At 45.1% G+C, this 24,164-nt stretch overlaps 1 protein-coding gene across 4 annotated transcripts in view; it reads right to left on the bottom strand.

Annotated features, from left to right (window-relative positions):
- Positions 1-18,070: 18,070 nt before the first annotated feature.
- LOC146833672 (flavin-containing monooxygenase 5-like) overlaps positions 18,071-24,164 on the bottom strand; it is a 186,106-nt gene continuing 180,012 nt past the window's right edge. For all 4 annotated transcript variants that reach the window (XM_085601557.1, XM_085601561.1, XM_085601558.1 and 1 more), the window contains exons 9-10: positions 20,902-20,974; positions 18,071-19,498 (exon numbers count right to left, since the gene is read on the bottom strand). In XM_085601557.1, the coding sequence (XP_085457683.1) occupies positions 19,153-19,498; positions 20,902-20,974 (419 nt within the window). In that variant the 3' untranslated portion in view covers positions 18,071-19,152. The remainder of the gene's footprint in view (positions 19,499-20,901; positions 20,975-24,164) is intronic.

The raw sequence follows: 24,164 nt of genomic DNA, 5'->3' as shown, positions 1-24,164 counted from the left end.
CTGGCCCCCAGCTGCCTGGTGTCTCGCTCCAGAGGCGGTAGCCCCTATCACTGGTAATGGTATAATTCACGGGGCGACAGGTGGGTTGGAACACCAGGGTTGTGTCCGCTATCATGGCCTGTCTAAATAAATGTCATTCATGGTGTGAATTACACAGTCTATCGGCAAAGGCATCCACATGCCCTAAAGTTTACTTTCCACCCAAGTTGCTCCTTTATATGGAAGCACAGTGTGCTGTCACCAAAGACCCATAACAGTGTTAATTCCTTAGCCGACTTCTCCCTTACGATGAAGTACAGCTAGATTATGCCTAGACCAGAGTCTAATACCACATTGATAGGGCTAATGCCTATGCCTTTCTTGGTGTCTCAAGACAAAGAACATTGTGGGCAGTGTAACATTGGCTTACAATAACAGAGCACCTCCCAACCTATATCTCATGTCTTGAGTAGGAATTCGTCATTTGCCTATAGACTAGAGCAGCAGGAACTTGTGTTAAATGCTCACCATAAATCTTTTATTTGCTGAAGTCAAATCTTATTATGGTGTAAACGTAACCCCATGAATGAACATGCTGGACATACGGTGGGACCGACCTCTGGAAAGATGAATTTACTTGCTGAGAAATTAGACAGGCTGGGAGATGAGATAAATTAGGGCCATATTATCAAGGAACGGCGATAATGGGCTTGATAATATGCCCTTGAGAATTCCCATAGAAGCTCAGGTTCTGGTGTGAACCTGGGCTTCTATGGGAATTCGCAAGGGCATATTATCAAGCCCATTATCGCCGCTTTAGCGGCAGTTTCATGCTGCTAAAGCGGTGATAATGTTATCGCCGTTCCTTGATAATATGGCCCTAAGTTACTTGCTAAAGTATATTGAAGGAAAAGGTAGAAAAGGGGAAATTAGAAACAGAAAAGAAGGCAGAAAGAATTGACTGTGGGAATGAATGAGGCAAGGAAGGAAATGAAAACCCAATTTTCTATAGGGACTCAAAAAACACCGAGGCATATTATCAAGAAACGGCGCTAAATCTATCGCCGCTTTAGCGGCAGAAAACTGCCGCTAAAGCGGCGATAATGGGCTTGATAATATGCCCTTGAGAATTCCCATAGAAGCCCATGTTCTGGTGTCAACATGGGCTTCTATTGGAATTCTCTGCGGCATATTATCAAGCCCTTTATCGCCGCTTTAGCGGCAGTTTTCTGCCGCTAAAGCGGTCATAATTTTAACGCCGTGCTTGTTAATATGCCCTACCATCTTCATGATTTTGTACAGAGCAAAAAAGAGTAAAAACTGATAACCACTGATTTTTACACATTTTTTTTAAATACTGGAAAGCACTAAAAAAATCTCTCCAGAATTTACAACAAATAGAAACTGGAAACAGGAAAGCCCAGGATGTACCTATTGCCCTCCTTCTTCTTTCCTGACAAAACCGACTTGGAGGCTCTCAAACGTACCAGCAAAAATAATTCCTGGAACATTTTGGGATGTTAATAATTTATGGCTGGGACTGGAAGGTTATTTTGTTGGAATGAAAGCCTTACTTGTGGCTTGGGAAAAGTTGTGCCCTTCCCTATATGTTTAATTGGCCTTCCCTAAGTGTTTCCTCTAGTGGTGGGCAAAATCCACATAATTTGTATTTGAGTAATTATGCAAAATTTCAGAAAAGTCACACACATTTAGGTGAAATCCAAAAACGACTTTGGCTATATATTAGCATAAATTATATCCTCACATTCATTTTCGACATGAGAACACATTTTTTATGAAAAGATATGGTAAAAACACAAGCGCTCAAACAACAGTACCTTGTGTTCGGGTCATTCATGTTGTTACTGTGTGCTCGCAATAAGTTTTTGCTGTGCACACCATATAATTATGTGACGTAGCATAATAGCATAATTTCGGTAATTTTGCATGAGAAGCTTAACATGAAATTTCCCAAAATGACATGAGATTACACCTGCATAGCAGAAATTTTGGCTGGGCCTAGTTTCCTCCTGTGAATGCCACAACCTCATTGAAGGTTGCAGTTCTGTTCCTCTGCAGAAATTAGCTCTCGTGATGGGATGGTGGCTATGGGGGAAGTGGAAGGGGTTCAGTAAAAACTAAACTTCTGGCCTGAGTGAGGGGGATTACTGCCCACTCATCCAATGCTATGAAGAAGGTTGAAAAGGTGACATTTTGATTCGGGTTCAAGGACTGAAACCTTTCTGCCTTTGGGCACAATTGTACCTTATTTGCTATGCAAGAACAGGATCTGGATTCACCCTGCAAAATGAGATGCTGTTCTGATCCCAGGAAGACCTGCACTAGGCCCAGCTGACTGAAGACCCAAGGAACCAAGACACTCGTGGCTACAGAAGGAGTTTCTTTGTGTATCTTATTTTTAATATCCAATCATTTTTTTTGTGGGTCAGACATATAGACAGAGCCAACTCCTGCAATATCAATACCATGTAAATATACGATATGACCAATCTCTAAATGCACCACCGGATTCAAGGACTAATAGATCCCTGAGCTTGTGAGGGACAAAAATGGGATGGGGGTATGGAGGAAGGGCAGGTTTTGAAAGGAGGCAGGTTACCATCAAACGTTACAAGCCTTCATAGCAACAAACCGATAGGTCTCAGTGAATCCCTGCCTCAAGAGGCATAAACTAAGGGTCAGTATCATGGACATCTAGGGGCAGATTTACAAGCCCCTTGAGCTACATTTGCGCCGCCGTTGTGTCACTTTTGTGACGCAGCGCCGGCGCAAAGCCAGTGCCATGCTGCGGGTTATTTACAACGTGACGCATCTAGGGAGATGCGTCACGTTGTAAAGCCCGGCGCAGGAACGCCTCCTAAAAGTAGCTGAGTGAAATCTACAAGATTTTACGCAGTCACTTTTACGGCCATGCTGCGTCAAAACCCTGCGCCTGCTTGAAGCAGGCGCAAGGATTGACGCAGCATGTTAGGCATAGGGGCACCCCGAGCCATGCTGGAGCTGCGTTGCGCTTGCGACGCGACTCCAGCAATGCGTCACCTTTACAGCAGCAGATGCGTCACGCATCTGTCTATTCTTGCCCCATGGTGCGCCGTATTGTAAATGCGGCGCATCCATGGTGGCACAAGAGGTGTCTGCCGTGACGCAAAATAACTGGCGCATTCCTGCTGATATGCAGGGATGCGCCAGTTATTCTAAATCTGCCCCCTAGAGTTCAACAAGACATTACTCCTGAAATGTTCCACCTTAAGGCAACATTTAAGCAAACTAGTAATTTCTTTTTGAGGTTAGGCATGGACTGCAGCCTCGACTTGTGTTAAGAAGCAGCATTTCCCTTCAGCCTTCACCGTCACCTTTTCCAGATGCCACAATGAAGAAGTCATATATAACTTCTTACGCTTTTGCTTTATTGCCTGCATCTTCTACCTGCTCCAAGTGGTCCCCTGGATGTAGACTGGAAATAGCAGGATCGAACGTCTGTCCTGTATGAACAATTTCTTATTTTCTTACCAGCTGTAGTTAAGCTTGCTCCGTGGTCTTGTGGACTGCTCAAGTCACCAATTATGTTATCTCTGGCTTCCTTGTCTCCTTCTTTGCCTTTTGTTGTTAACCTACATACCTTTCTCTCCACCACTGCTGGTGGAGAGAGGTCCTCATACTGTACTTGTCTAGAAACCTCTGTATTTCAGCCCTTGGAGCCACCTCTTCTTAAACCTTGGATTGAAATCCCAAAATATGTACACTGTCAGCACTACTGGCATCTATTAGGGATTTGAGCTTGGACTTGAACAGTATCATGCCTGGAAGTTCTCAACAGCCTTCTTCTAATTGGAGTCTGAGGCCTAGACCTCACTGAGGCCCTCCTCACTGACTGTCAGCCTACTATTCATTCCTCCCAATATAGCCTCAGCTTGTTGCAGTTTCTGGAGGGGGTCAAACTCTAGGGGGCATATTATCAAGATCCGGCGTTAAAATTATCGCCGCTTTAGCGGCAGGAAACTGCCGCTAAAGCGGTGATAATGGGCTTGATAATATGCCCTTGTGAATTCCAATAGAAGCCCATGTTCTGGTGTGAACATGGGCTTCTATTGGAATTCTCAAGGGCATATTATCAAGCCCATTATCGCCGCTTTAGCGGCAGTTTCCTGCCGCTAAAGCGGCGATAATTTTAACGCCGCTCTTGATAATATGCCCCTAAGTTTCTCCCCTGGTGGTTCATCTCTGGCCTCTTCTCTGCCCTTGTCTGAAACAGCTATACCATACTTGGGCCAAGTTGATGATTTTAGGTTTAAGCAATATTCCTTGTCTCTCTTATGGGCATATCAGCAAGGCGAGGCGATAAAATTATTGCCGCTTTAGCGTCCGTTTTCGGACGAAAAGCGGCGATAATTTTATCGCCCTATCAGCATGGACACGCAAAATCCATGCCTTAGCGCCTGTTTACTGAACGCCCAGCTTGGCATCTCTAATGAGGGCGTTCCTTCCCGAAATAACTGGAGAAATGACGCTAACCGACATTTCTCCAATTATCAAGGGAATCGCTAACAACCATAGCGATAAGAAAAGTAGCGCTAACCACGGTTATCGCTACTTTCCTTACGCCTGCTTTAATCCTGACTTAGCCATGTAATCCAATGGGAGGTGGATTACATGGCTAAAACCACCCTGCCCTATCAGTAAGGTATCGCCGGTCACAGTGCGATTATCGCTGGTTTCCCAGCGATAATCACACTGTTTTCCAGCTATCGCTTGCATTTCTATCACTTTGGAGATTAGCGTTGCTGATAGCACGCTATCTCCGTAATAGAAAGCAGCGATAGCCGGCGATAATTATCCAAGCTCTAAGTGCGCTTAGCGATAATTATCGCCGGCCCTTGCTGATATGCCTCTTAGTTTTTTCTTTCTCCTTTTTGTGAGGCGTCACAATGCAGGCTTCTCCAGATCAGCCAGGCACCATTTCAAGCTGTTGCCTACTGTTCAATGCAACTCCTTTAAAGGAGATCCTCTTGTGCAGTCCTTTCTACAATTCACCGAGCCTCAGAGTACACGCTCCCTCATTCGCCTCATCCTTTATATGAGCTCTATGCTGCTGCGTTCTGGGCGGCTCACATTCTCAGCATGAGCTCTGGTTTGCTATTACCCTCTGGTTCAGCACCTCTTCCTCCTGACGTCAACCCTTCTGAGCTTAGGGAGAGCCCCTCCATGTCAGCTGCTGTACCATTCCAAACCTCTCACACCATCAGGTAGAAGGTAAACAACCACTGAAATCTTGGTCTTCACCACATCGCCTTGAGTAGGCTCCATAGGATTTCATAACAAAAAACACTTCATCTATGGAAATTAGGTCCTAATTCTAACTACCAACCGGCAGTATGATATATATATATATATATATCTATATATATAATATGTATATACAGACACAGACACACACACACACACACACACTACTGGCGGTTGCCAGTAGGTAGTTATAGTTAGGACCTTGTTTCCATAGGGAGAGCGTTTTTTGTTTTGCCATTAACTTTGACTTTGTTTGACGAATCCTTGCACAATTTTCAAAACTAGTATGAGGCTCACTTCAACTGCTGTCTTGAAAGTATCAAGTGGAGGCCGAGAAATGTGGAACGAGGTGCACAGACCCCCCGCGTCCCAGGGACCACCACTTCCCGGGGCTTGCTTTTTCTTTAGAAGGAGGGGTCAATGCGGCCCCCCTCCTGGGTCGTTCATGGCTCTGGGGACCACCACCCCTTTGGGGCAGGCCCTTGAGAATCCAAGGAAGAGGGCCACAAAGCACCCCTCCTTGAGCCAAACATGACCCTGGGGCCTGCCACTCTCCAGGGCCGGCTCTTGCTATGTCCCGGGATGTCCACCCCGGGACATAGCTGTTTACTTTAGCTTCTACTTCCAGTGGGTGGAAACTGTAAAAGTGCTCCTGCCCGCTGGAAGCGGAGGATTCATCTCTTTCCCTGCCCGCAGACATGCGGGCAGGGAAAGAGATGAAATGATTGCTCCTGCACGGAGGCAGCTGCCTTTCTAGTAGCTCCCTCCGTACAGCAGCAATGCCGACTCCTGAAAGAGGCAGGGAAATGGCTAGGACCACGGGTGCCTTGAGGCTTCCCCCGCGTTCCTGGGAAAAAGAGCAGAAAGAGGCAGAAAAAGGTCAGAAACGAGCAGAAAGAGGCAGAATTAAGGTCAGAAACAAGCTGAAAGAGCAAGAATAAAGGTTAGAAGCTAGCAGAAAGCAGCAGAATAAAGATGAGCAATGAGCAGAAAGAAGCAAAATAAAGGTCAGCAATGAGCAGAAAGAGGCAAAATAATTGTGAGAAAGGAGCAGAAAGTGGCAGAATGAAGGTCAGCAATGAGCAGAAAGAGGCAAAATAAAGGTAGAAACAACAAAGACACAGAATAAAGTTCAGAAAAGAACAGAAAGAGCCAGAATAAAGGTCAGAAACTAGCATAAAGCAGCAGAATAAAGGTCAGCCATGAGGAGAAAGAAGCAAATAAAGATCAGCAATGAGCAGAAAGAGGCAAAATAATGGTGAGCAAGGAGCAGAAAGAGGCAGAATAAAGATCAGCAATGAGCAGAAAGAGGCAAAATAAAGGTCTAAACTAGCAGAGAGACGCAGAATAAAGGTCAGAAAAGAACAGAAAGAGCCAGAATAAAGGTCAGAAACTAGCAGAAAGCAGCGGAATAAAGGTCAGTCATAAGCAGAAAGAAGCAAAATAAAAGTCAGCAATGAGCAGAAAGAGGCAAAATAAAGGAGAGAAACAAGCAGAAAGAGGTAGAATAAAGGTCAGCAATGAACAGAAAGAGGCAAAAAAGGTGAGGAATGAGCAAAAAGAGGCAAAATAATGATCTGCAATGAGCAGAAAGAGGCAAAATAGAGGTGAGAAATGAGCAGAAAGAGGCAGAATAAAGGTGAGAAACGAGCAGATAGAGGAAAAATAAAGGTGAGAAACGAACAGAACGAGGCAGAATAAAGGTCAGAAACGAGCAGCAAGAGGCAAAATAAAGGTGAGAAACGAGCAGAAAGAGGCAAAATAACAGGCAGAATGAGCAGAAATTGTCAAAATATGCTCAGAAACGAGCAGCAAGAGGCAAAATAGAGGTCAGAAACAAGCAGCGAGAGGTAGAATAAAGGTCAGAAGCTAGCAGAAAGGCAAAATACTAGGCAGAATAAAAGGAAGAAGGAGCAGAAAGAGGCAAAATAGATGGCAGGAGAGAAGAGGCAGAAACCGAGCAGAGGAGGCACAAAACCGAAGGCAGCAGAGGATAGTGGATTGCAGGCAAGCTGGACAGGAGGACTGTCATGGGGTAGCTGGCTTGAGAACCTGCTCCCGGGTTCCCTGTTTTTTTATCGCACACCCACTCACAGATCCACTCACGTACTCACTCACAGCCCTACTCCAGCACCCACTGACAGACATGCTCAGATACTCATGCACCCAGCGACAGCTTCATTCAAGTACTCATTCACACACTCACAAACCCATTGAGAGACACACACACTCACAGACCCACTCAGAGACTCACTCACACACCTACTCACTCACACATCCACTCACAGACCCACTCACAGACACTCATGCACCCACTTACAGATCAACTCTGACACTCATGCGCCCACTCACACACCCACTCAGAGATTCTCGCACACTCTCACAGACCCACTCAGACACTCATGTTCCCATTCACAGACCCACTCAGAGACTAATGCACCCACTCACAGATCCACTCAGATAATAACACACCCACTGACTGCCCCACTCAGACACTCACCTACCCACTTACAAACCCACTCAGACATCACACACCCACTCACTCACAAACTCAGAGACTCATTAATTCACTCATAGACCTTCAAAGACACTCATGAACCCACTCAAAGACCCAGTCAGAGACTCATGCACCAACTCACAGACTCACTCAGACACTCATGCACCCACTCACAGACCCACTCGGACACTTACGTACCCAGTCACAGACCCACTTGAAGACTCATGCCCTCACTCACAGACTCACTCAGAGACTTATGCACTCACTCACAGACCCCCTCAGAGACTCATGTACTCGCTTATAGACCGACTCATGCACACACTCACAGACCCATTTAAATGCTCACACACCCACTCACACACTTACTGAGACACTCATGCCCTCACTCACACACCTACTGTCAAAAGTTAGTGCTTATTACATTTAGGAAATAAAATTTTAAAAAACCTTAGAAATTCACTTAAAAACCAAAGGTTACAGGGACATAGTAGTTAGGAAACAACATTAAAAAAACCTTAGAAGTTCACTGAAAAAAACAAAGGTTACAGGGACGTTATAGTTGGGAGACAGAATTGAAAAAACCCTCAGAAATTCACAAAAAATGAAAGGTTAAAAAGAGTTATAGTTAGGCCCAGATTTCAATTGTACAAAACCAGAGGCATACAGCAGTAATAGTTAGGAACATACGCCTCTACAATGTACTGCTTATGACCTCACATATTACATCACTCATGACATGGTCAGTAACATTACTGCTGACATCACTTATGACATCTCAAATGACACCACTGGTAACATCATCCACAGAACCACTCACACATCCAACTATACCCCTATATAACCTCTCATATACCCACTCACATGCCAACACATTCACTCACATGCCCATTTAGAGACACATAAAAGTACTCACACAACCACTCATTATCCATAGAGCCACTCACTCACACACCCACTCACTCACTCATACACACTAACACAACAACGCATTCACTCATATAGCTACTCATACAACCAGTCACTTACCCATACAGCCACTCCCACAGCCACACACTCACCCATACAGCTACTCACACACCCACTCACTCACCCATACAGTCTCTCAACACAGCCACTCACTCACCCATACAAGCACTCACACACCCATACAACCACTTACATACCCATTCACACATTCATACATGCACTCTTACATCCGCTCACTCTCCCATAAGCCATTCACACAGACACTCACTCTCCAATACGCCAACTCACTTTACCAAAACCCCACCCAAACAGCTACTTACATACCCATTCACTCACTGATATAGCCATTCAGACACCCACTCACTTACCCAGTCACTCACACATCCACTCACCCACCCATACAGCCACTCACCAATAGAGCCACTCACATACCCACTCGCTCATCAATACAGCCACTCACTCACCCACACAGCTACTCACACAGCTACTTATACACCCATACAGCCACTCAGACACAGATACACACAGTCACACAGCCACGTACATAATTTATTTTAGAAGTAGTATCATTCATTAGTAGTGAAGCTAGTATACTAATCTAACTTTTGTAGTAGGTTAGTATATATCGCTAACACTCATAAACTCTTAGAAAACCCACTCACTTGATGATATCATCAGTGATGTCATTTGAGGTGTCATCAGTGATATCACTGACCATGGCATGAGTGATGTCATATGTGAGGTCATAAGCAGGGCATTACGGGGGTGTAGGTTATAGTTAGCTCAACTAACTAGAAGTGCTGAATTTCACTGGTTTTGTACGAGTAAAATCTGAGCCTAACTATAACGTTCCTGTAACCTTGGGTTCTTCAGCGAATTTCTAAGGTTATTTAAAATTCTATTTCCTAACTATGATGACCCTGTAACCTTTGTTTTTTTCAGTGAATTTCTACATTTTTTAAAATTTGTTTTCCAACTAAAATGTCCCTGTATCCTTTGGTTTTTAAGTGATAATATACATACATATACAGGGGTGTGTAAGGGTATTGGGTGGTAAGAGTATTTTTAGGGTTTTCAGTGGGTATGTGTATTGGGTGGTAAGGGTGTTTTTATGGTGTAGGGGTGGGTAAGGATAATATATGTATATATGTATTACCTACTGGTGGTCGCCAGTAGGTAGTTATAGTTAGAACTTATTTTCCATAGGAAAAGTGTTTTTTGATTTGCCAACATCTTTGATGCTGTTTGACGAATCTTCGCGAAATTTTCAAAACTAATGGCCCGCTACGGTCAGCTCCTGTATTGGAAGTTTCTGGGTGATTTGTCAAGCGGGGGCCGAGAAAAAAGGGGGATCCCAAAACACGTTATCCCCATGTTAATTTCCATAGGAAATATTGGAACAGGCTACAGCCCGAACTGCTGAACTGAATTACACCAAATTTGGCAAAAAGGTAGCCCTTGGTTCAGAATGCGACCTGTTTTTTTAAGTAGTGTAAATCCGTTCAGTAGTTCCTGAGAAATTATAAAAAGAAAAATAGCGATATCTGAGCACCGAGGAGGAGTCGCGACTCCTCCCGAGCACGAGCTGACTTCTGATTGGCTGCCAACACTCCAAACCAGGAAGTGTTGGCAGCCATCATGTGACTCGGTAACGGAGTCACAAGAAAAGAGTGGAAAAAAGTTTGAAAAACAAGAAAAGGGGGCGGGGTAGAAACACCCTGACCCTTAAGCCTGCTCAGGGGGTCCCACAGGGATGGGACCCCCAGGGCCAAAAAAAGCATTTTATTTTTTAAATCAGCAGAATTTGCACTGGGTGCGCGAATACTGCCGAGAAAATTAAAAAAAATGAAGGGCAGGCTCCCACGCTTCATTTTATTGAGCCCCCAGGTGGGCCAGTCCTGGGGGCAATGCCACAATTAAATAGCGGGGGATCGTCACCTCCCCGGGGCTATGCCAGTTATATGTGGGGGCATGCGGCCCCCCGCAGCCCGCCACCTCCCCGAGGCTTCTTTTTTTGGATGTGAGGGGGGCTCCCAGGCTTCATTTGATTATGCAGGGGGCACGTGGCCCCCCCGCAGTCCCGGGGACCGCCACCTCCCGGGGCACTAATTATTCAAAATCGGGGGTCCGTTATGGATCCCTGGCCACGGGGACCACCACCTCCTCGGGGCTTTGAAAATGATGCGAGGGGGCCGCGCGGTCCCCTCAAGGAGCTCTTGATGGCCCTGGGGACCACCACCCCCCAGGGCCGGTTCCTGCAATGTTCCGGGGTGCCGACCACAAGACATTGCTGTTATGTTAGCTTTGTTGATGTCACTGACCATGTCATGAATTATGTAATATGTGACGTCATCAGCAGTGCATTGCGGGCGCGCGAGTTATAGTTAGCTTAGCTAACTATAATGGCCGAATTTCTCTGGTTTTGTACGAGTGAAATGTGCAACTAACTATAACGTCCTTGAAACCTGTGGGTTTTTTTTCAGTGAATAATTAAGGTTTTTTAAATGCTAATTTCTAACTATAACGTCCCTGAAACCTATGGGTTTTTCAGTGAATATATATATATATATATATTTATATATATATATATATGTATATATATATATATATATATATATATAAATATATATATATCAAGGCTCGTGGGGTGTATGTAACACTTACCTTAATTATACTTTCCATGCGTAGTAAACATGCGTGGTGGAGGCATATGCGTGGTAAAGACATGTGTAGTAATTGGCAGCATTGTAATATCATGCAACCACTCTAAAAATATTGCTGATTTTGCATCTAAGCTGCAAGTCATGACGGCGTCTCGGTAAAAGTGGCCGCAGAATTTGTGTGGGGTCATGAACAAAAAACATTTTCTGCAGGATCAAGCGTACTCAAACCCTTGATACACAAACATATGTGCATTGCCAGTAGAGGCCAGCACGTGTGATGTGGGGCCAGTGCTTTTCTAAGAGACTGGTGATTCGTTGTGGGTTTTAAATGATGTTCGCTTCTAGGGGGTAAATGAACACAGGGAAGCTATATTCTGGGGTATGGTGGGAACAGTACTCTAGGCTTTATCTGTGACGTAAAGATATTAAGCTCCAGATGAATCACAAACAGTTGGACCACACCTCAACTCCTAAAGGACATATACCTCAGACAGCAGAAAATCCTTTGGAGTTTAAAACTCAATCACCACAAATTTTCTGGTCATCCAAAAGTATAGTTTTTAGCATGTTTGCTAAGTGGTGCAGTGAGTTTTCTGGAAGAGGAGAGGTACATGATGTGGTGGCTACTGGAGCGGGCTCCACTTGTGAGAATATTAAGTTACGCTAGGTATGTAGATGAGAAGGAGTGGCGGAAGGTGATAGATAAAGATGATGTCTTAGGAAAAAAGTGAGACGACGTGTCTATGTGAGTGGTTCGGCCTCTTCAAATCTGGCAGATGTAGATTTGAAATCTTACTTTCAGGTTTCTGATGAGTTGCATTTGGAGGATCGAATTGTGAAGAGGGGTTATAATTGTATACTTCTATTAGTGGTAAAAATGAAGATAGTGCACCATGCTCATCAGGCACATTCAGGTATGTTTTACATCCAGATAGCATTGGCAAGAAAATAATGTTTGTGTTGCTAAGTTAATAAATACAAATTGTGTTATACTAGTGCTAAGGAGCTAAATGCATATGCAACCTTAATGGAGCTTATGACGTGCCTGAGAAAGCCTCTAACAAGCTATTTTATTGGCCCATTTAAACTGTTCCCGAAAACAATGAGCTACACTTTTCTTTTGAGAGATCATTTTTCTGAGTGGTCCAAAGTAAATTCTTGGAGACACCTACAAATGGAAGAATGGTGGAATTTCTGGAGAAGGGGTTTTTAAATAAAGGCTTCCATGTGAACTGGTAGGCATTATTGCCTCTCAATGGGTGTCTGATCAGATGAAATAATTTCGAAGACAATGTGGCATCAAACACAGAACAATGGTATGTCACATCTTGCAAGATAATGGTCAGGTTGAAACATTTAACCTTGTCCTCAAGGACAGTAGTCCCTTGGTTATGAAGGGGGAGAGTGGCAGCAGAAAGTAGCCCATGAAAGCTAGTAATCTTACCACATAGATCAGAAATATCTAATTCTCTTAAGTGGGCGAGACTCTTCAAACTCAAGGCAGGTAGAAAGTTATTTTCTATTTAGTTTCAACGGTGGCTAAAATAGAGCCAAGGTGGAAAGGCGGTGTGGACATGGAAGGGGCAAGTAAGAAAGTTTACAGGGCGCAGATTATGAATAATTGTTATTATGATGTGAAACATGGGTTAAGGGCAGACCTCTGAATATGTGGGATGTGGTAATGGCATGTGACACTGAGAGCGAGAAGCCTGTTGTGTGTAACAGGGTGCATTCCATCGATAGTGAACTTCCCCGATGGATTTTGTGTTATGCTTGTGACCACTGGGTCTTATGTAAACTTTGAGTTGTGTGAGTCTGGATTAGTGCATGCATGTAAGTGATTGTTGTGTAATTGTGGTGTCTCTGTGTAAGTTAAGGCATGTATCCTACTATGTGCATGTGTGAATGTATGATAGAAGGGTAAAAAAGAGATATATGTGTATGTCTGACCTCTGCATTTTCTATACCCTCCAAGGTAGTTGCAGCCGGCATGACTCGTGGGTGGGGAGTCGTGCGGGGAGGGCCGACCAAACAGTCAGGGCCCGCAACATTGGGCTAGCCACTCCTCCCATGCCCTGTTGCAGGACCGCCTGCCCCAACCAAATCCTTCTGCTTTCTCGCAGTGCGAGAAGCAGTAACATAAAATGGTATTCATACCATTTTATGTTACTGCTTCTTGCAGTGCGAGAAAGCAGTGTGGCGGCCCTCCTCCGCCCACATAGATGAGCCACCCCTGCTCCAAGGCCACACTCTCTTCACCTCTTAAATCACCTTCGCAGGGAGTCCAGGTAAAGAGCATAGAGGTTCTATCTTTGTTTTTGTTAAGGTTGTCATCCTGTTGCGTCTTCTCTGTTTGGACTTCTTAGGGCCAAGTAAAAACAAGGGTCAGAATATCTTGTCTTGTTCACCCCTTTCCCTTCTGTTGATCCCCAGTTCTTATCATTCCCTTTCATCCTTCCGAACAATATTCTTCCACGGGACTAGTCAGATAGCCTCCTGACCTCAATACTAGAATCAACTCTGTCCTAGGTGGATCCATCAACACATTATGGGTAGCACAGTGTCTCCCAAGGGGACTACTGAGATATTATGCTTTGTGAGTACTTTCCAATTGAGCTGGGTAGATGGCATAATGGGTACTCCAATACGATGCTTCTCTGTCGTTCCCAGTTGGACTGCTCTGAGCATTCACTACAGCTCGTAGATTAATCTTCCATTGCTGACAGCTGCTCCGTGCCAGTCAGAGTGGACTTATTAGACATATATTATGGTTGATTGTATAATGGCTGCCCACTGCAGTTGGAGCCCTCAGTAGATAATATGGCTGGTTGTATGTTGGTTGCTGTACTGTTGCGCCTTGATGGACTACTCAAAACATATATTATGGCCGGTGTTATGATCTCCCATACCAATGGGTTGCTCCTGCCTAGACTCATCAGAGGTTTTAGCATGGATTATTGAACGTTGCTCATTCATATATGTTGCTTCATGCCACTACTGGGTCGACTCTTCAGAGAAAATACTATGACTGGTTGTATAATGGTTTCTCCTCTGTTACTTTTGGGTGGCCTGCTCAGAATATATTATTTTTGGCTTCTGTATAATCTCACATTTCTATGGGCTGCTACTCCACGATTGAATCCTCAAAGCATATCACAACACCTGCTGTTGTTGGATGCCACCCCTCAACTATCCTTGGCATGGGGCTCAAGGGCCGGAGGAATGTCCATCCTTTCACCAAAGTACTGGCATGGTGCTCGCCATGCTCCCTTCCTTGGCGTTGTGAGCGGCATACCGGTGCTTTGATAAAGGGATAGAGATCCCTCTGCCCCTTGAGCTCCATGCTAAGGATGGTTGAAGAGTGACCCCCAACAACAGCGGGTACCGCCAGTGAATCCTTCACCCTTGGATGTTTCATTGGATCCCTGGATGGTTTTGTAGATGCCGTTGCGTATTTTCGTTATTTTGTTTTGAGCACTTGTGAGCAGCAGCATTCCTAGGACCTGTAGAAAGCAGTGACACTGTTGGGTCATCGGCTGAAACATGTCGACCTCTGTGACACACCAGTGAGTTTAATTTGTTTCGCAGTGCCACGCTGTTTTTTAATTCTAGAACAGAATCGTCCTAATAAAATTGTTGCAGGAACCCTATAGTTAGTTTTAATCACTCTCTTTATTTGCTCTGCTGCCCTCACCATCCCAAGCTCCACAATTAGGTATTTAGGGGTAGATTTACAAGCCCCCTGCGCCACCAGTACATCACTTTTCGTGACGTACTGGTGGTGCAGGGGGCTCCTCCATATTTACAAGGAGAGGAAAAGCCACCCTACGTGACTTTTCCTGTCCTTGTAAATACGGCCCCTTCACATGTAGCACTTTGTGTTGGAGGTGCGTTCCATGGGTGTTGCTGTGGGTGTTCCCATGCAACACCCATGGAACAAGACACATCTCCAGATTTAAGAGAAATTGTAAATCTGGAGATGCGTCTGAATGCTACGCCACCCTAGAGGTGGCGTAGCGAGGCACAACGAGAGAAATATTTTCATTTTTCCTCGTTTTTTCCTCGCTTTTTCCTCTTTCAATGCGTGCTGCATTCTACAGCACGCATTGAAATAGGAAAATGCCTTTAGTGATTGTTTTTGTGCAGGAAGGAGCACCTTCCTGCACAAAAACAATCTCCCCATGACGCAGGCATGCCTGCACCATGGTGCAAGGGTGCCTGCGCCAGCGCATGGCTGCAGTTTGTGCGCCAGCACTGGGGAGAGCACAGAGATGCGACATATTCTTGTAAACATGTTGCATCCCTGTGTTTTGAAAGTGCCACAACGTGGCGCAGCCAAAGGACTTGCGGTGCCACGCTGCGGCACTTCCTTGTAGATCTGCCCCTTAGTATATATCTCTTTTAGTACAAAAAACACCCCTTACCTCCTTCCTCTCAGAAAGGTGGTCATAGCCCGTATCATGACTAGACATCACAATAGGAGGAGGTTCCCCAATGACGAAGCATGTCACATTTGGCGTGTGAAAGAAACTGTCCAGTAAAAGGAATTCTCCTAGGTGGGGGTGCTTTGCAGTTAGGCTAATAATCCTCTTTAGACCCAAGGGTTCATATTTGTGTTTTGATATATGAAGTAGGGGAGTCAATTCCTGCAGGTCTTTAAACCTTCAGGCCTCCTTTTTTAAACGGTCCTCAAAGCATATACCGTGGCTAATTGTATAATGGCGATTCCTGAGGGTTGGGCGGGGTTATATTGCCTGTTCTGAAGAGTTTCTCCTTTAACTCTCCTGTTCCTCTGCTCCAGAGTTAATATAAAAAAATTGCATCATCATAAAGATGGAAGGCACCCACATGTGTGAGTGCATTTACTTGAAATATTTTCACATACACCCATCCTTGGGCAAAACTCCATGTCCACTGCAAGATGGTCTGAGTAGTTTCCACCATAGACCAGTGGTGGCTGTGACTTATTGGAAGTGGCAGGGCAGAGCAAGGGGGGGGGGGGTTGAGAGGGCGGGTAAAGAAAACAAATCAAGGGGCATATTATCAGACAGGCGATAAAATTATCGCCGCCTTAGCGGCAGAAAACTGCCGCTAAAACGGCGATAATGGGCTTGATAATATGCTCTATGGAATTGCAATTGAAGCCTATGTTAGATGTGAAGGACATCTAACATGGGCTTCTATTGGAATTCCATAGAGCATATTATCAAGCCCATTATCGCCGTTTTAGCGGCAGTTTTCTGCCGCTAAAGCGGCGATAATTGTATCGCCTGACTTGATAATATGCCCCCAAATTATCCCCTCGCCGCATCTCTCCACTGTTGTCTCTCCTGGCACAGGAACAGAGCACCTAGGAAGCACCCAGGCTCCCCAAAGCCAATCCCAATGCTGCAATGCAGCATTGTGCTTGGTCTGAGCACTGTGGTTCGGGGCTCAGGCAGGGACTGGGAGCCTGGGCATGTTCTCCACCCAGGCTGTAATACAGCCTGGGTGGAGAACATGCAAAGTGCCCTTGACTGTTAGGCCGGCCCGAGAAGGTCGACCAAACTTTCATGCACACTTTCAAAGTGCCCGCCACTCCTCCCTCTGCTCTAAAAGCAGAGCAGCCCCACCCTGCCCCGTAAAGCTGGCGCAGCAGGAAAATATAAAATGATAATTATGTTGAGTTATTATTATTTTATTTTTCCTTTATTCACACTGCTCAAAAGCAGAGGGGCGACGCTCCACCGTCTTACCGGAGGAGCGACCACTGCCATATACCAAATCCCTCCCCACATAGGCTACTCTGCACTTGTGCACTTTCTATCCATCCACAAACTAACGTCTAATTTTTAAGCGTCCTGTCTCCTGCTCTTTTTTGCTTCAATAAATGTCCAGGCACAGCAACAACATTCGAGAAGAACACACCTCTGGGCCTCATGCATGACACCAAACCCTATCCACACTCTTCCACTTAAGCACTCCCATGAAGCAGGGGTCTCCTTGTCTTCCAATGAGCTTTGGCGCCTCTTCAGGAGTTTGAAATGCTATAGGAATAAACCTACAATACAGTGGGGAAGATTTACAAGCCCCTTGCGACACTTTTATGCTGCTGTTGCGTCACTTTTGTGACGCAGCGGTGGCGTAAACAATGCACCATTATGCAACATATTTACAATGTGATGCATCTAGTGAGATGCGCCACGTTGTAAAGCCCTGCGCTACATTATACCTGCGTCAGGTGTAATGTATGCAGGGTGGGCGTTCCGTCACAAGGAAGCCCCGTAAAAGTGAAGCATTGAAATCTACAAGATTTCACTGAGTCATTTTTACGTCCCTGCTGCGTCAAATCCTTACGCCTGCTTGATGCAGGCGTAAGGAGTGACACAGCATATTAGGTATAGGGCACCCCTGAGCAGTGCTCGAGTTGTGTCGCACTTGTGACACAACTCCAGTACTGTGTCACCCTTACGCCAACAGATGCGTCACACATCTGCCTATCCTTGCGCCACGGTGCGCCGCATTCTAAATGCGCCGCATCCATGGTGGCGCAAGGGGGTTTTTGAGTCACGCAAAACTGCTAATATGCAGGAATGCGCCAGTTATTGTAAATATGCCTCAGTGTATGCAAGATATGAACTGGAATGTAAGGGAAGTGGGAATCTGGGAGACAGCAAACGCATTTGCCTTTTGTATTAATTTATTCAATAAACATGACAATATACAATCTTGTACGGACAGTAATTAAGGCACATAAGGTTAGTACAACACATACATACAGTACTAGTGAACCTACATTATTTGCCAGCATCTAAAAAGTAATTTCAATTGGAAAGTGATCCCAAAGAGCCTGCCTGGAGGTTTCAAAAGTCACAATTTGGTGAGCCTAGCCACCATCCTTTGTTGTCCAGAATATGGCATTGGTGCAGCTATTGAATAGTAAGGGTGGGTTTAGAGCTCACTGGCGAGATCTGTGTATAAACTGCAGTTTACAAGTTTCACTACCACTAAAATAGGGAGAGGTTTTATGTTTTGTTCTTGTTGAGAGACATTGTGTATCCTGCTGGTCACTCGTTCCTATCCCAGTACATCCTTTCCGCGCATTAATGCATCTGCTGCAAAAATATGTATAGCACCAGCTGGTCTCTGATTCCAATCCTATTAGATAGCTCAGAGGGTTAATGCACCTATGGCGGGGATCCCTCTGCAAGTGATTGTCACAGAATCCAGTAAGAACATAAGATTACAGGAGAACGAATGCTTCTGCCGAGCTCTTCAGGTTGGCTGTCTGTCCCTACCAAGTCAGCCTCTCAACCTTTGAAGAGCAAGACAACGAGAGTCCTTGAATACAGTGATATGTAAATGTTAAGCCAAGATCCCCTGTGTTAGCAAACAGATGGCTCACCATTTATGTGTATGACACACCGTGAGATGTGCTTTTGTGCAACGTTGCTAATAAAAACAAGTTAAAAATAAAAAAACGATCTGAGTGCCGAAAGACAGTTCAGTCTGGGTGTATACTGTAAATATATAACACATTGGTTCCTCTCTTACCCCCCCCAACAGAATTACATTAGCTGATGAAGTTAAATCGAGAATTATGTTAATGACAATGGAGAAGGGGAATCTAAATTCAGACATTTATGTATCAAATACCTTTATATTTTCATTTGCCTAGGCCCGGGCTGAAAAGGCCAATGCCAGCAAAACTACCTAGGAGCCCATGAGGTATAGGTAAACTGCACAGGAGCCCCACATCTGAGGTCAGAGGTATAGAATGATGGCAAGAGCCAGAGTGAGAAAGCAGAAGAGTTTGAGCAGCAATGGCACCGAAGACCTATCCCGGCGGTCCTCGATGACGCGGGTTCTCGTGGGCTTCAGGGCTCTCTCCCACTGGGTCAGGATGGCGTTCCGAGCTCCGTCCCACTTCCCGGGCCCAGTCAGGCGGAATTGGTAGGGTGTACTAGGACCGAAGAAAACCTCCCTGGCCAACTTTGGGTCTTTTAGCCAGAGCGCCAAGACATTGGGCTTTACACCGGCCAAGACAGCCAGTTCGTCCATGTAATCCAGGTAGTCCACTTGGACAGTGTGACGCTGGCTGCTCACATACCTAGAGACAGAAGACAAGATGCCCAATGTATCAATGCCACACGTGAAATGGACTTTGTTAGAGCAGGTACGTGTAAGGACTTGCAGGCAATACATGTCTCCTCTTTGACTAATTAAGACTATGATGACCATTGAGGCTGCAGTGAGTATAGACCCAAAACACAACAGCCTCCTACTCGAGAAATCATGGGGCATATTCACAAAACAATGTCAGAACATGGTGCTATGCCAAATTTGGGAACACTGCGTGCCCACATTTTTTTAATGCAGGATGTGCTGCATTCACAAGAATATGGCGCACCCCTGTGTGTCCCCTAGCGCTGGCGCAAAAAAAGCTGCCTACCGCCAGCGCAGTCACCCTGCTGCCATGTTGCACGGGTGCTTGCACTGCAGAGGCGATTGTTTATGTGCAGGAAGGGACACCTTCCTGCCTATAAACAATAAATAATGGTGATTTGCTCTTTCTGTGTGTCCTGCAGAATGCAGCAGACATAGAAAGAGCAAAAAACTAGGAGAAATTAATAATATCTCCTCGTATCACCATTCGAAGACCAGGTATTCCCTGGCGTTGGTTTTTGGTGCTGCCTCAGTCCTGTAAATCTGGGGTAGCGTCAAAAAGAAATGGGTGTTGCGGGGGAATTCCCCACTGCAACACCCATTACACTCTCCTTTTCAGCAGAGGACTGCGACAGAAAGGGGCATATTTACAAGGTGGCGTTAAGCCACGATAAGTGGCTTAGCACCACCTTGTAAATATGGGAAATGGCGCCTGGCCACCAGAGTATCAAAAATAGTGACATTCCGGTGGCAACAGGGGCTTGTGCATATGCCTCCATGTTTGTTGTATGGGTGTTTTATAAAGTGCTAGCAGTCTGCATTACTGCTGCTTCTGCACTCTCTGAGACACTGCACAGTACAAGGCAAAGTGATGGAAATAAAGTTTGAATTAATTACAGCCAATGTCTGTCTCTCAGGGTGCCTATGAATCCGTCCCTTTTCAATCAACCCAGACTCAGAACTGCCATGTGCAAATCAATATCAGTCTTGCTCTAATAGGAACAGTTCATTCTGAATTGGCGGTCAGGTATCATTCAGAGTGGATCCCAACAAACCCTAAACTGGTCACACTCTACCTTGAATGGACTGTTCCTGCTGAAGCAGGACCAAGACTGATTTGCATTGACTTCTCTTGTCTAATTAATTGGTTTTACCTTCAATTTTCCATTTGAAGATGGAGAAAATGCATTTTCTCCATTCGTTTGATGTAAACAAATTTACTGCACAGGGATTCATTATGCTTTTGTTTAGCACCACTGCTTTGTTTGTGTAATATGGCCAAAGAAAGTCTCGTGTTTTATCGCTCAACCATCAGATTGTTCTACGGGTTATCTTCAAATACCATACCTTCTTGCCATTTGTTCTTTCTTCTCTTGCATATCCATATTCATGCTCTCTTCTGAAGGAAGCTTGTTCAGTCCTATAACAAAAACCAGAAATCTGTAAAGTAACCTTCTGAAAAGGTGTTTTAATGTCTTATTGTATTGCAAGGGCAATGTAGAATCAGCAATGGAGCAGAGATCAAGGAACAACAATCTGTTGTAAGCAGCTCTTTTTTGAATGGCTCTTAATTTCATGAGTGGGCTGATCCCTCCGAGTAGATTTTGAATAGATTCTAGAGTATTGGAGTAAGTGGTTTAGGAGTGAAGGAATATAGGCATGTCCTACTGGGACAATCCATTGATGACAAGAATGGGAAGCTCTAGCATGCTCACTGGAGTCACCTAAATCAAAGTACAGACACAATAAGTGACATGGGGCGTGATTCAGAATTTGGTGGTGAGTTCTCTATAACAAATATAATGGCGTACCGAGTCCGCCTAACCCTAAGTCTGGCCTCTCTATTTTAAGTTGGGTGCACAGTCAGTTTTCTGACTGCGGTGGCCACGCATCAGACCACCTACACTATTTTATTTAGTCAATAATCTGCTGCCATTTTTTTCTGCTGTCAAACAAAAAAAACATAATGGGCATTCGTTTTTTTTGTTTTTCAGAAACACTCACACTTTGGGTGTTTGTTCCTGAAAACCTTTGGGCAAATTTCAACGAAATGTCAGATCCCAGAGCTATGCCAAATTTGGCAGCGCTGCGCTCTGACATTTCCAAAACACAAGGATGCGCTGTATTTACAACAATACGGTGCACCCCTGTGTTCTCCCTAGTGCTGCCACTAAAATTAGCTGTTAACGCAGGGACGCTTGCACTATAGTGCAAGGGTGCCTGCATTGCAGAGAATGATTGTTCATGTGCAGGAAGGTGTCTCTTCCTGCACATAAACAATCCACAATGGCGATTTGTTACTTCTATGTGTCCTTCAGAACGCAGGACACATAGAAGTAGCAAATTGTCATTATTTAATGAGTGTAAGGGACACATTCATGCACATAAACAATCATTAATGGCGTTTTGCTCTTCCTATGTGTGCTGCAGAATGAGGCACACATAAAAAAAGCAAAAACGAGGAGAGTTAAAAGTATATCTACTAGTTTTGCCATTCTAACACCTGCTCTTGCATGCCGTTTGTTTTTGTCGCAGCCTCAGATTTGCACATCCTTGTAAATCTGGGGCACTATTAAAAAGCAATGGGTGGTGTGGCGGAATGCCCACAGCAACACCCATTGCACGCCCCTTCATGCTAAGTGATGTGTGTAAAGGGGCATATTTACAAGGTGGCGTTAAGCAACAAACAGTGACTTAACGCCGCTTTGTCACTATGGGGAAGGGCATATCTCCACCAGAACATCGCTAAAAGTGGCATTCTGGTAGTGCTATCCCCTTGTAAATATATCCCTTTGTGGGGCATATTTATGAGGAGTTCTGGTGGCGTTAAGTCCTTCGCCTTATTTGCAAGATGGCGTTAAGCCACTTAACGTGGCTTAATGCCACCTTGTAAATAATGCTGCTATTCACGCAGAACTGAGCGTGAAAGGGGCATGCAATGGGTGCTGCAGTGGGCGTTTCCTCCGCAACACCCATTGCTTTTTGACACTGCCCTATATTTACAATGTATGGGGCAGAGCCAAAAATATTGCCACGGAATACCTGGTCTTAGGCAGGCGATGCCCATTCCATGTGCATTCTGCAGCACACATAGAAACAGCAAACCGCCTGTAATGATTGTTTATGTGCAGGAAGGTGTCCCTTTCTGGACATAAACAATCACCCCTGCAGCGCAGGCACCCTTGCAACATGGCACAAGGGTGCCTGCGCTAGCGCTAGGCAGCTTCTTTAGCTCTAGGGGAAACGCAGGCATGTGCCGCATTCTTGTGATATACGGCGCATCCCTGCATTTTGAAACTGTCGGAGCACTCGGAGCGCGGCGTTACAAATTTTAGCGTAACACAGCGCTCCGCCAGTTTCTACAAATTTGCCCCTCTGTGTCTGCACATGTGCCACAGAGGCGGTAGCTCCTGTGAAGGCACAGAGATCACCGCGGGCCTGATCTCTACATATGATGGGTGGGAGTCCAGCCAGTGTGAAGGAGGTATGACCTGCACTGCACTGACAGGCGATGGCCTGCCTCCATGCCTTAAATAAGGCCCAGGGTCTGTACAGTGCAGATTATAGCAAGAACTACAGCACTGTGCCAAGTGGCATAGACTGAGTGCACTGCGGAGGTGCTGTGCTACTCTCGAGATCAGCAGGACTGCTGGAGAACACATAAACATACACCCACAGCTCTCCTGCCGTGTACACTTTGTGCTCACAGACACCGCAAGTGGCAGATGTTACATGAAGCAGGGCTGCCTCGTGTTATCATGCTCTACAATGCAGCTGGGCCGATGAGGGATCCCCCGGTATCCTTTGAAAATACAGTTCAAGTTTACATCTCATGGAGACCTAGCTTGCAAAAATAAGTAAGCATTGAAAGAGGGAGGTACAACGACAGTGTAGGAAAACTGGACTGAAGCCATCAACGTTCTGCAGCACCTCACATCCCTGCGTATCTCTGTAATACAAAGGTCCTGGAGTGTGAACCCCAAATACACATTTTACATTTAATTCCCCCCATTACTTCAGATTCCTCCAGCCACAGCAGTTTGGTGACACCAGAAAGCAGGTGTAGCACACATCAGTTTCTTCAAGGCCCTGGCCATAGTCACACATTCCCAATCTAAAGCTGTGTACAGCAATACCCTGAGAAGATTTCTGGATATAGACAATAGAACTACCTTCAGTTTTATTTTATATTATCTCATAAATTATCTCCCAATACCCAATGCACTGGATTTTTATACAAACTGACAGCTGCCTGAAGATGAGCTTTTAAGAGACAAACTGGTATATGAAACTGATGTCTATGGTTTATGTACTTTAAGGCCGGTGCCTACTTTGCCTATTTGGTCATCCGGCACTGGGTGTAGTCCGCCACAGTTTCATGAGACAGAAAACGAGTAGTAAAAGAGTAATTTTATTACCTGAGTGTAAGGACAAAACCATAACACTTTGGCTCATGAAGCATGAAGAAGTATTTTAAATACATCCCCATTTTACTCTTTTCTACTTAAACATGGTATTGGCATAGAAAAAAACAAGGTTTGATTCAGTGTGTGACAATAGTATTGGTATAGAGAGTCCTCTGTGGTTGTGCCACTTGGCACTATTATGGC

Source organism: Triturus cristatus, chromosome 4_2 (assembly GCF_964204655.1).
Source record: "Triturus cristatus chromosome 4_2, aTriCri1.1, whole genome shotgun sequence".
In the NCBI taxonomy this organism is placed as follows: Eukaryota; Metazoa; Chordata; class Amphibia; order Caudata; family Salamandridae; genus Triturus; species Triturus cristatus.
This window is presented reverse-complemented; position numbering and strand designations above follow the sequence as displayed.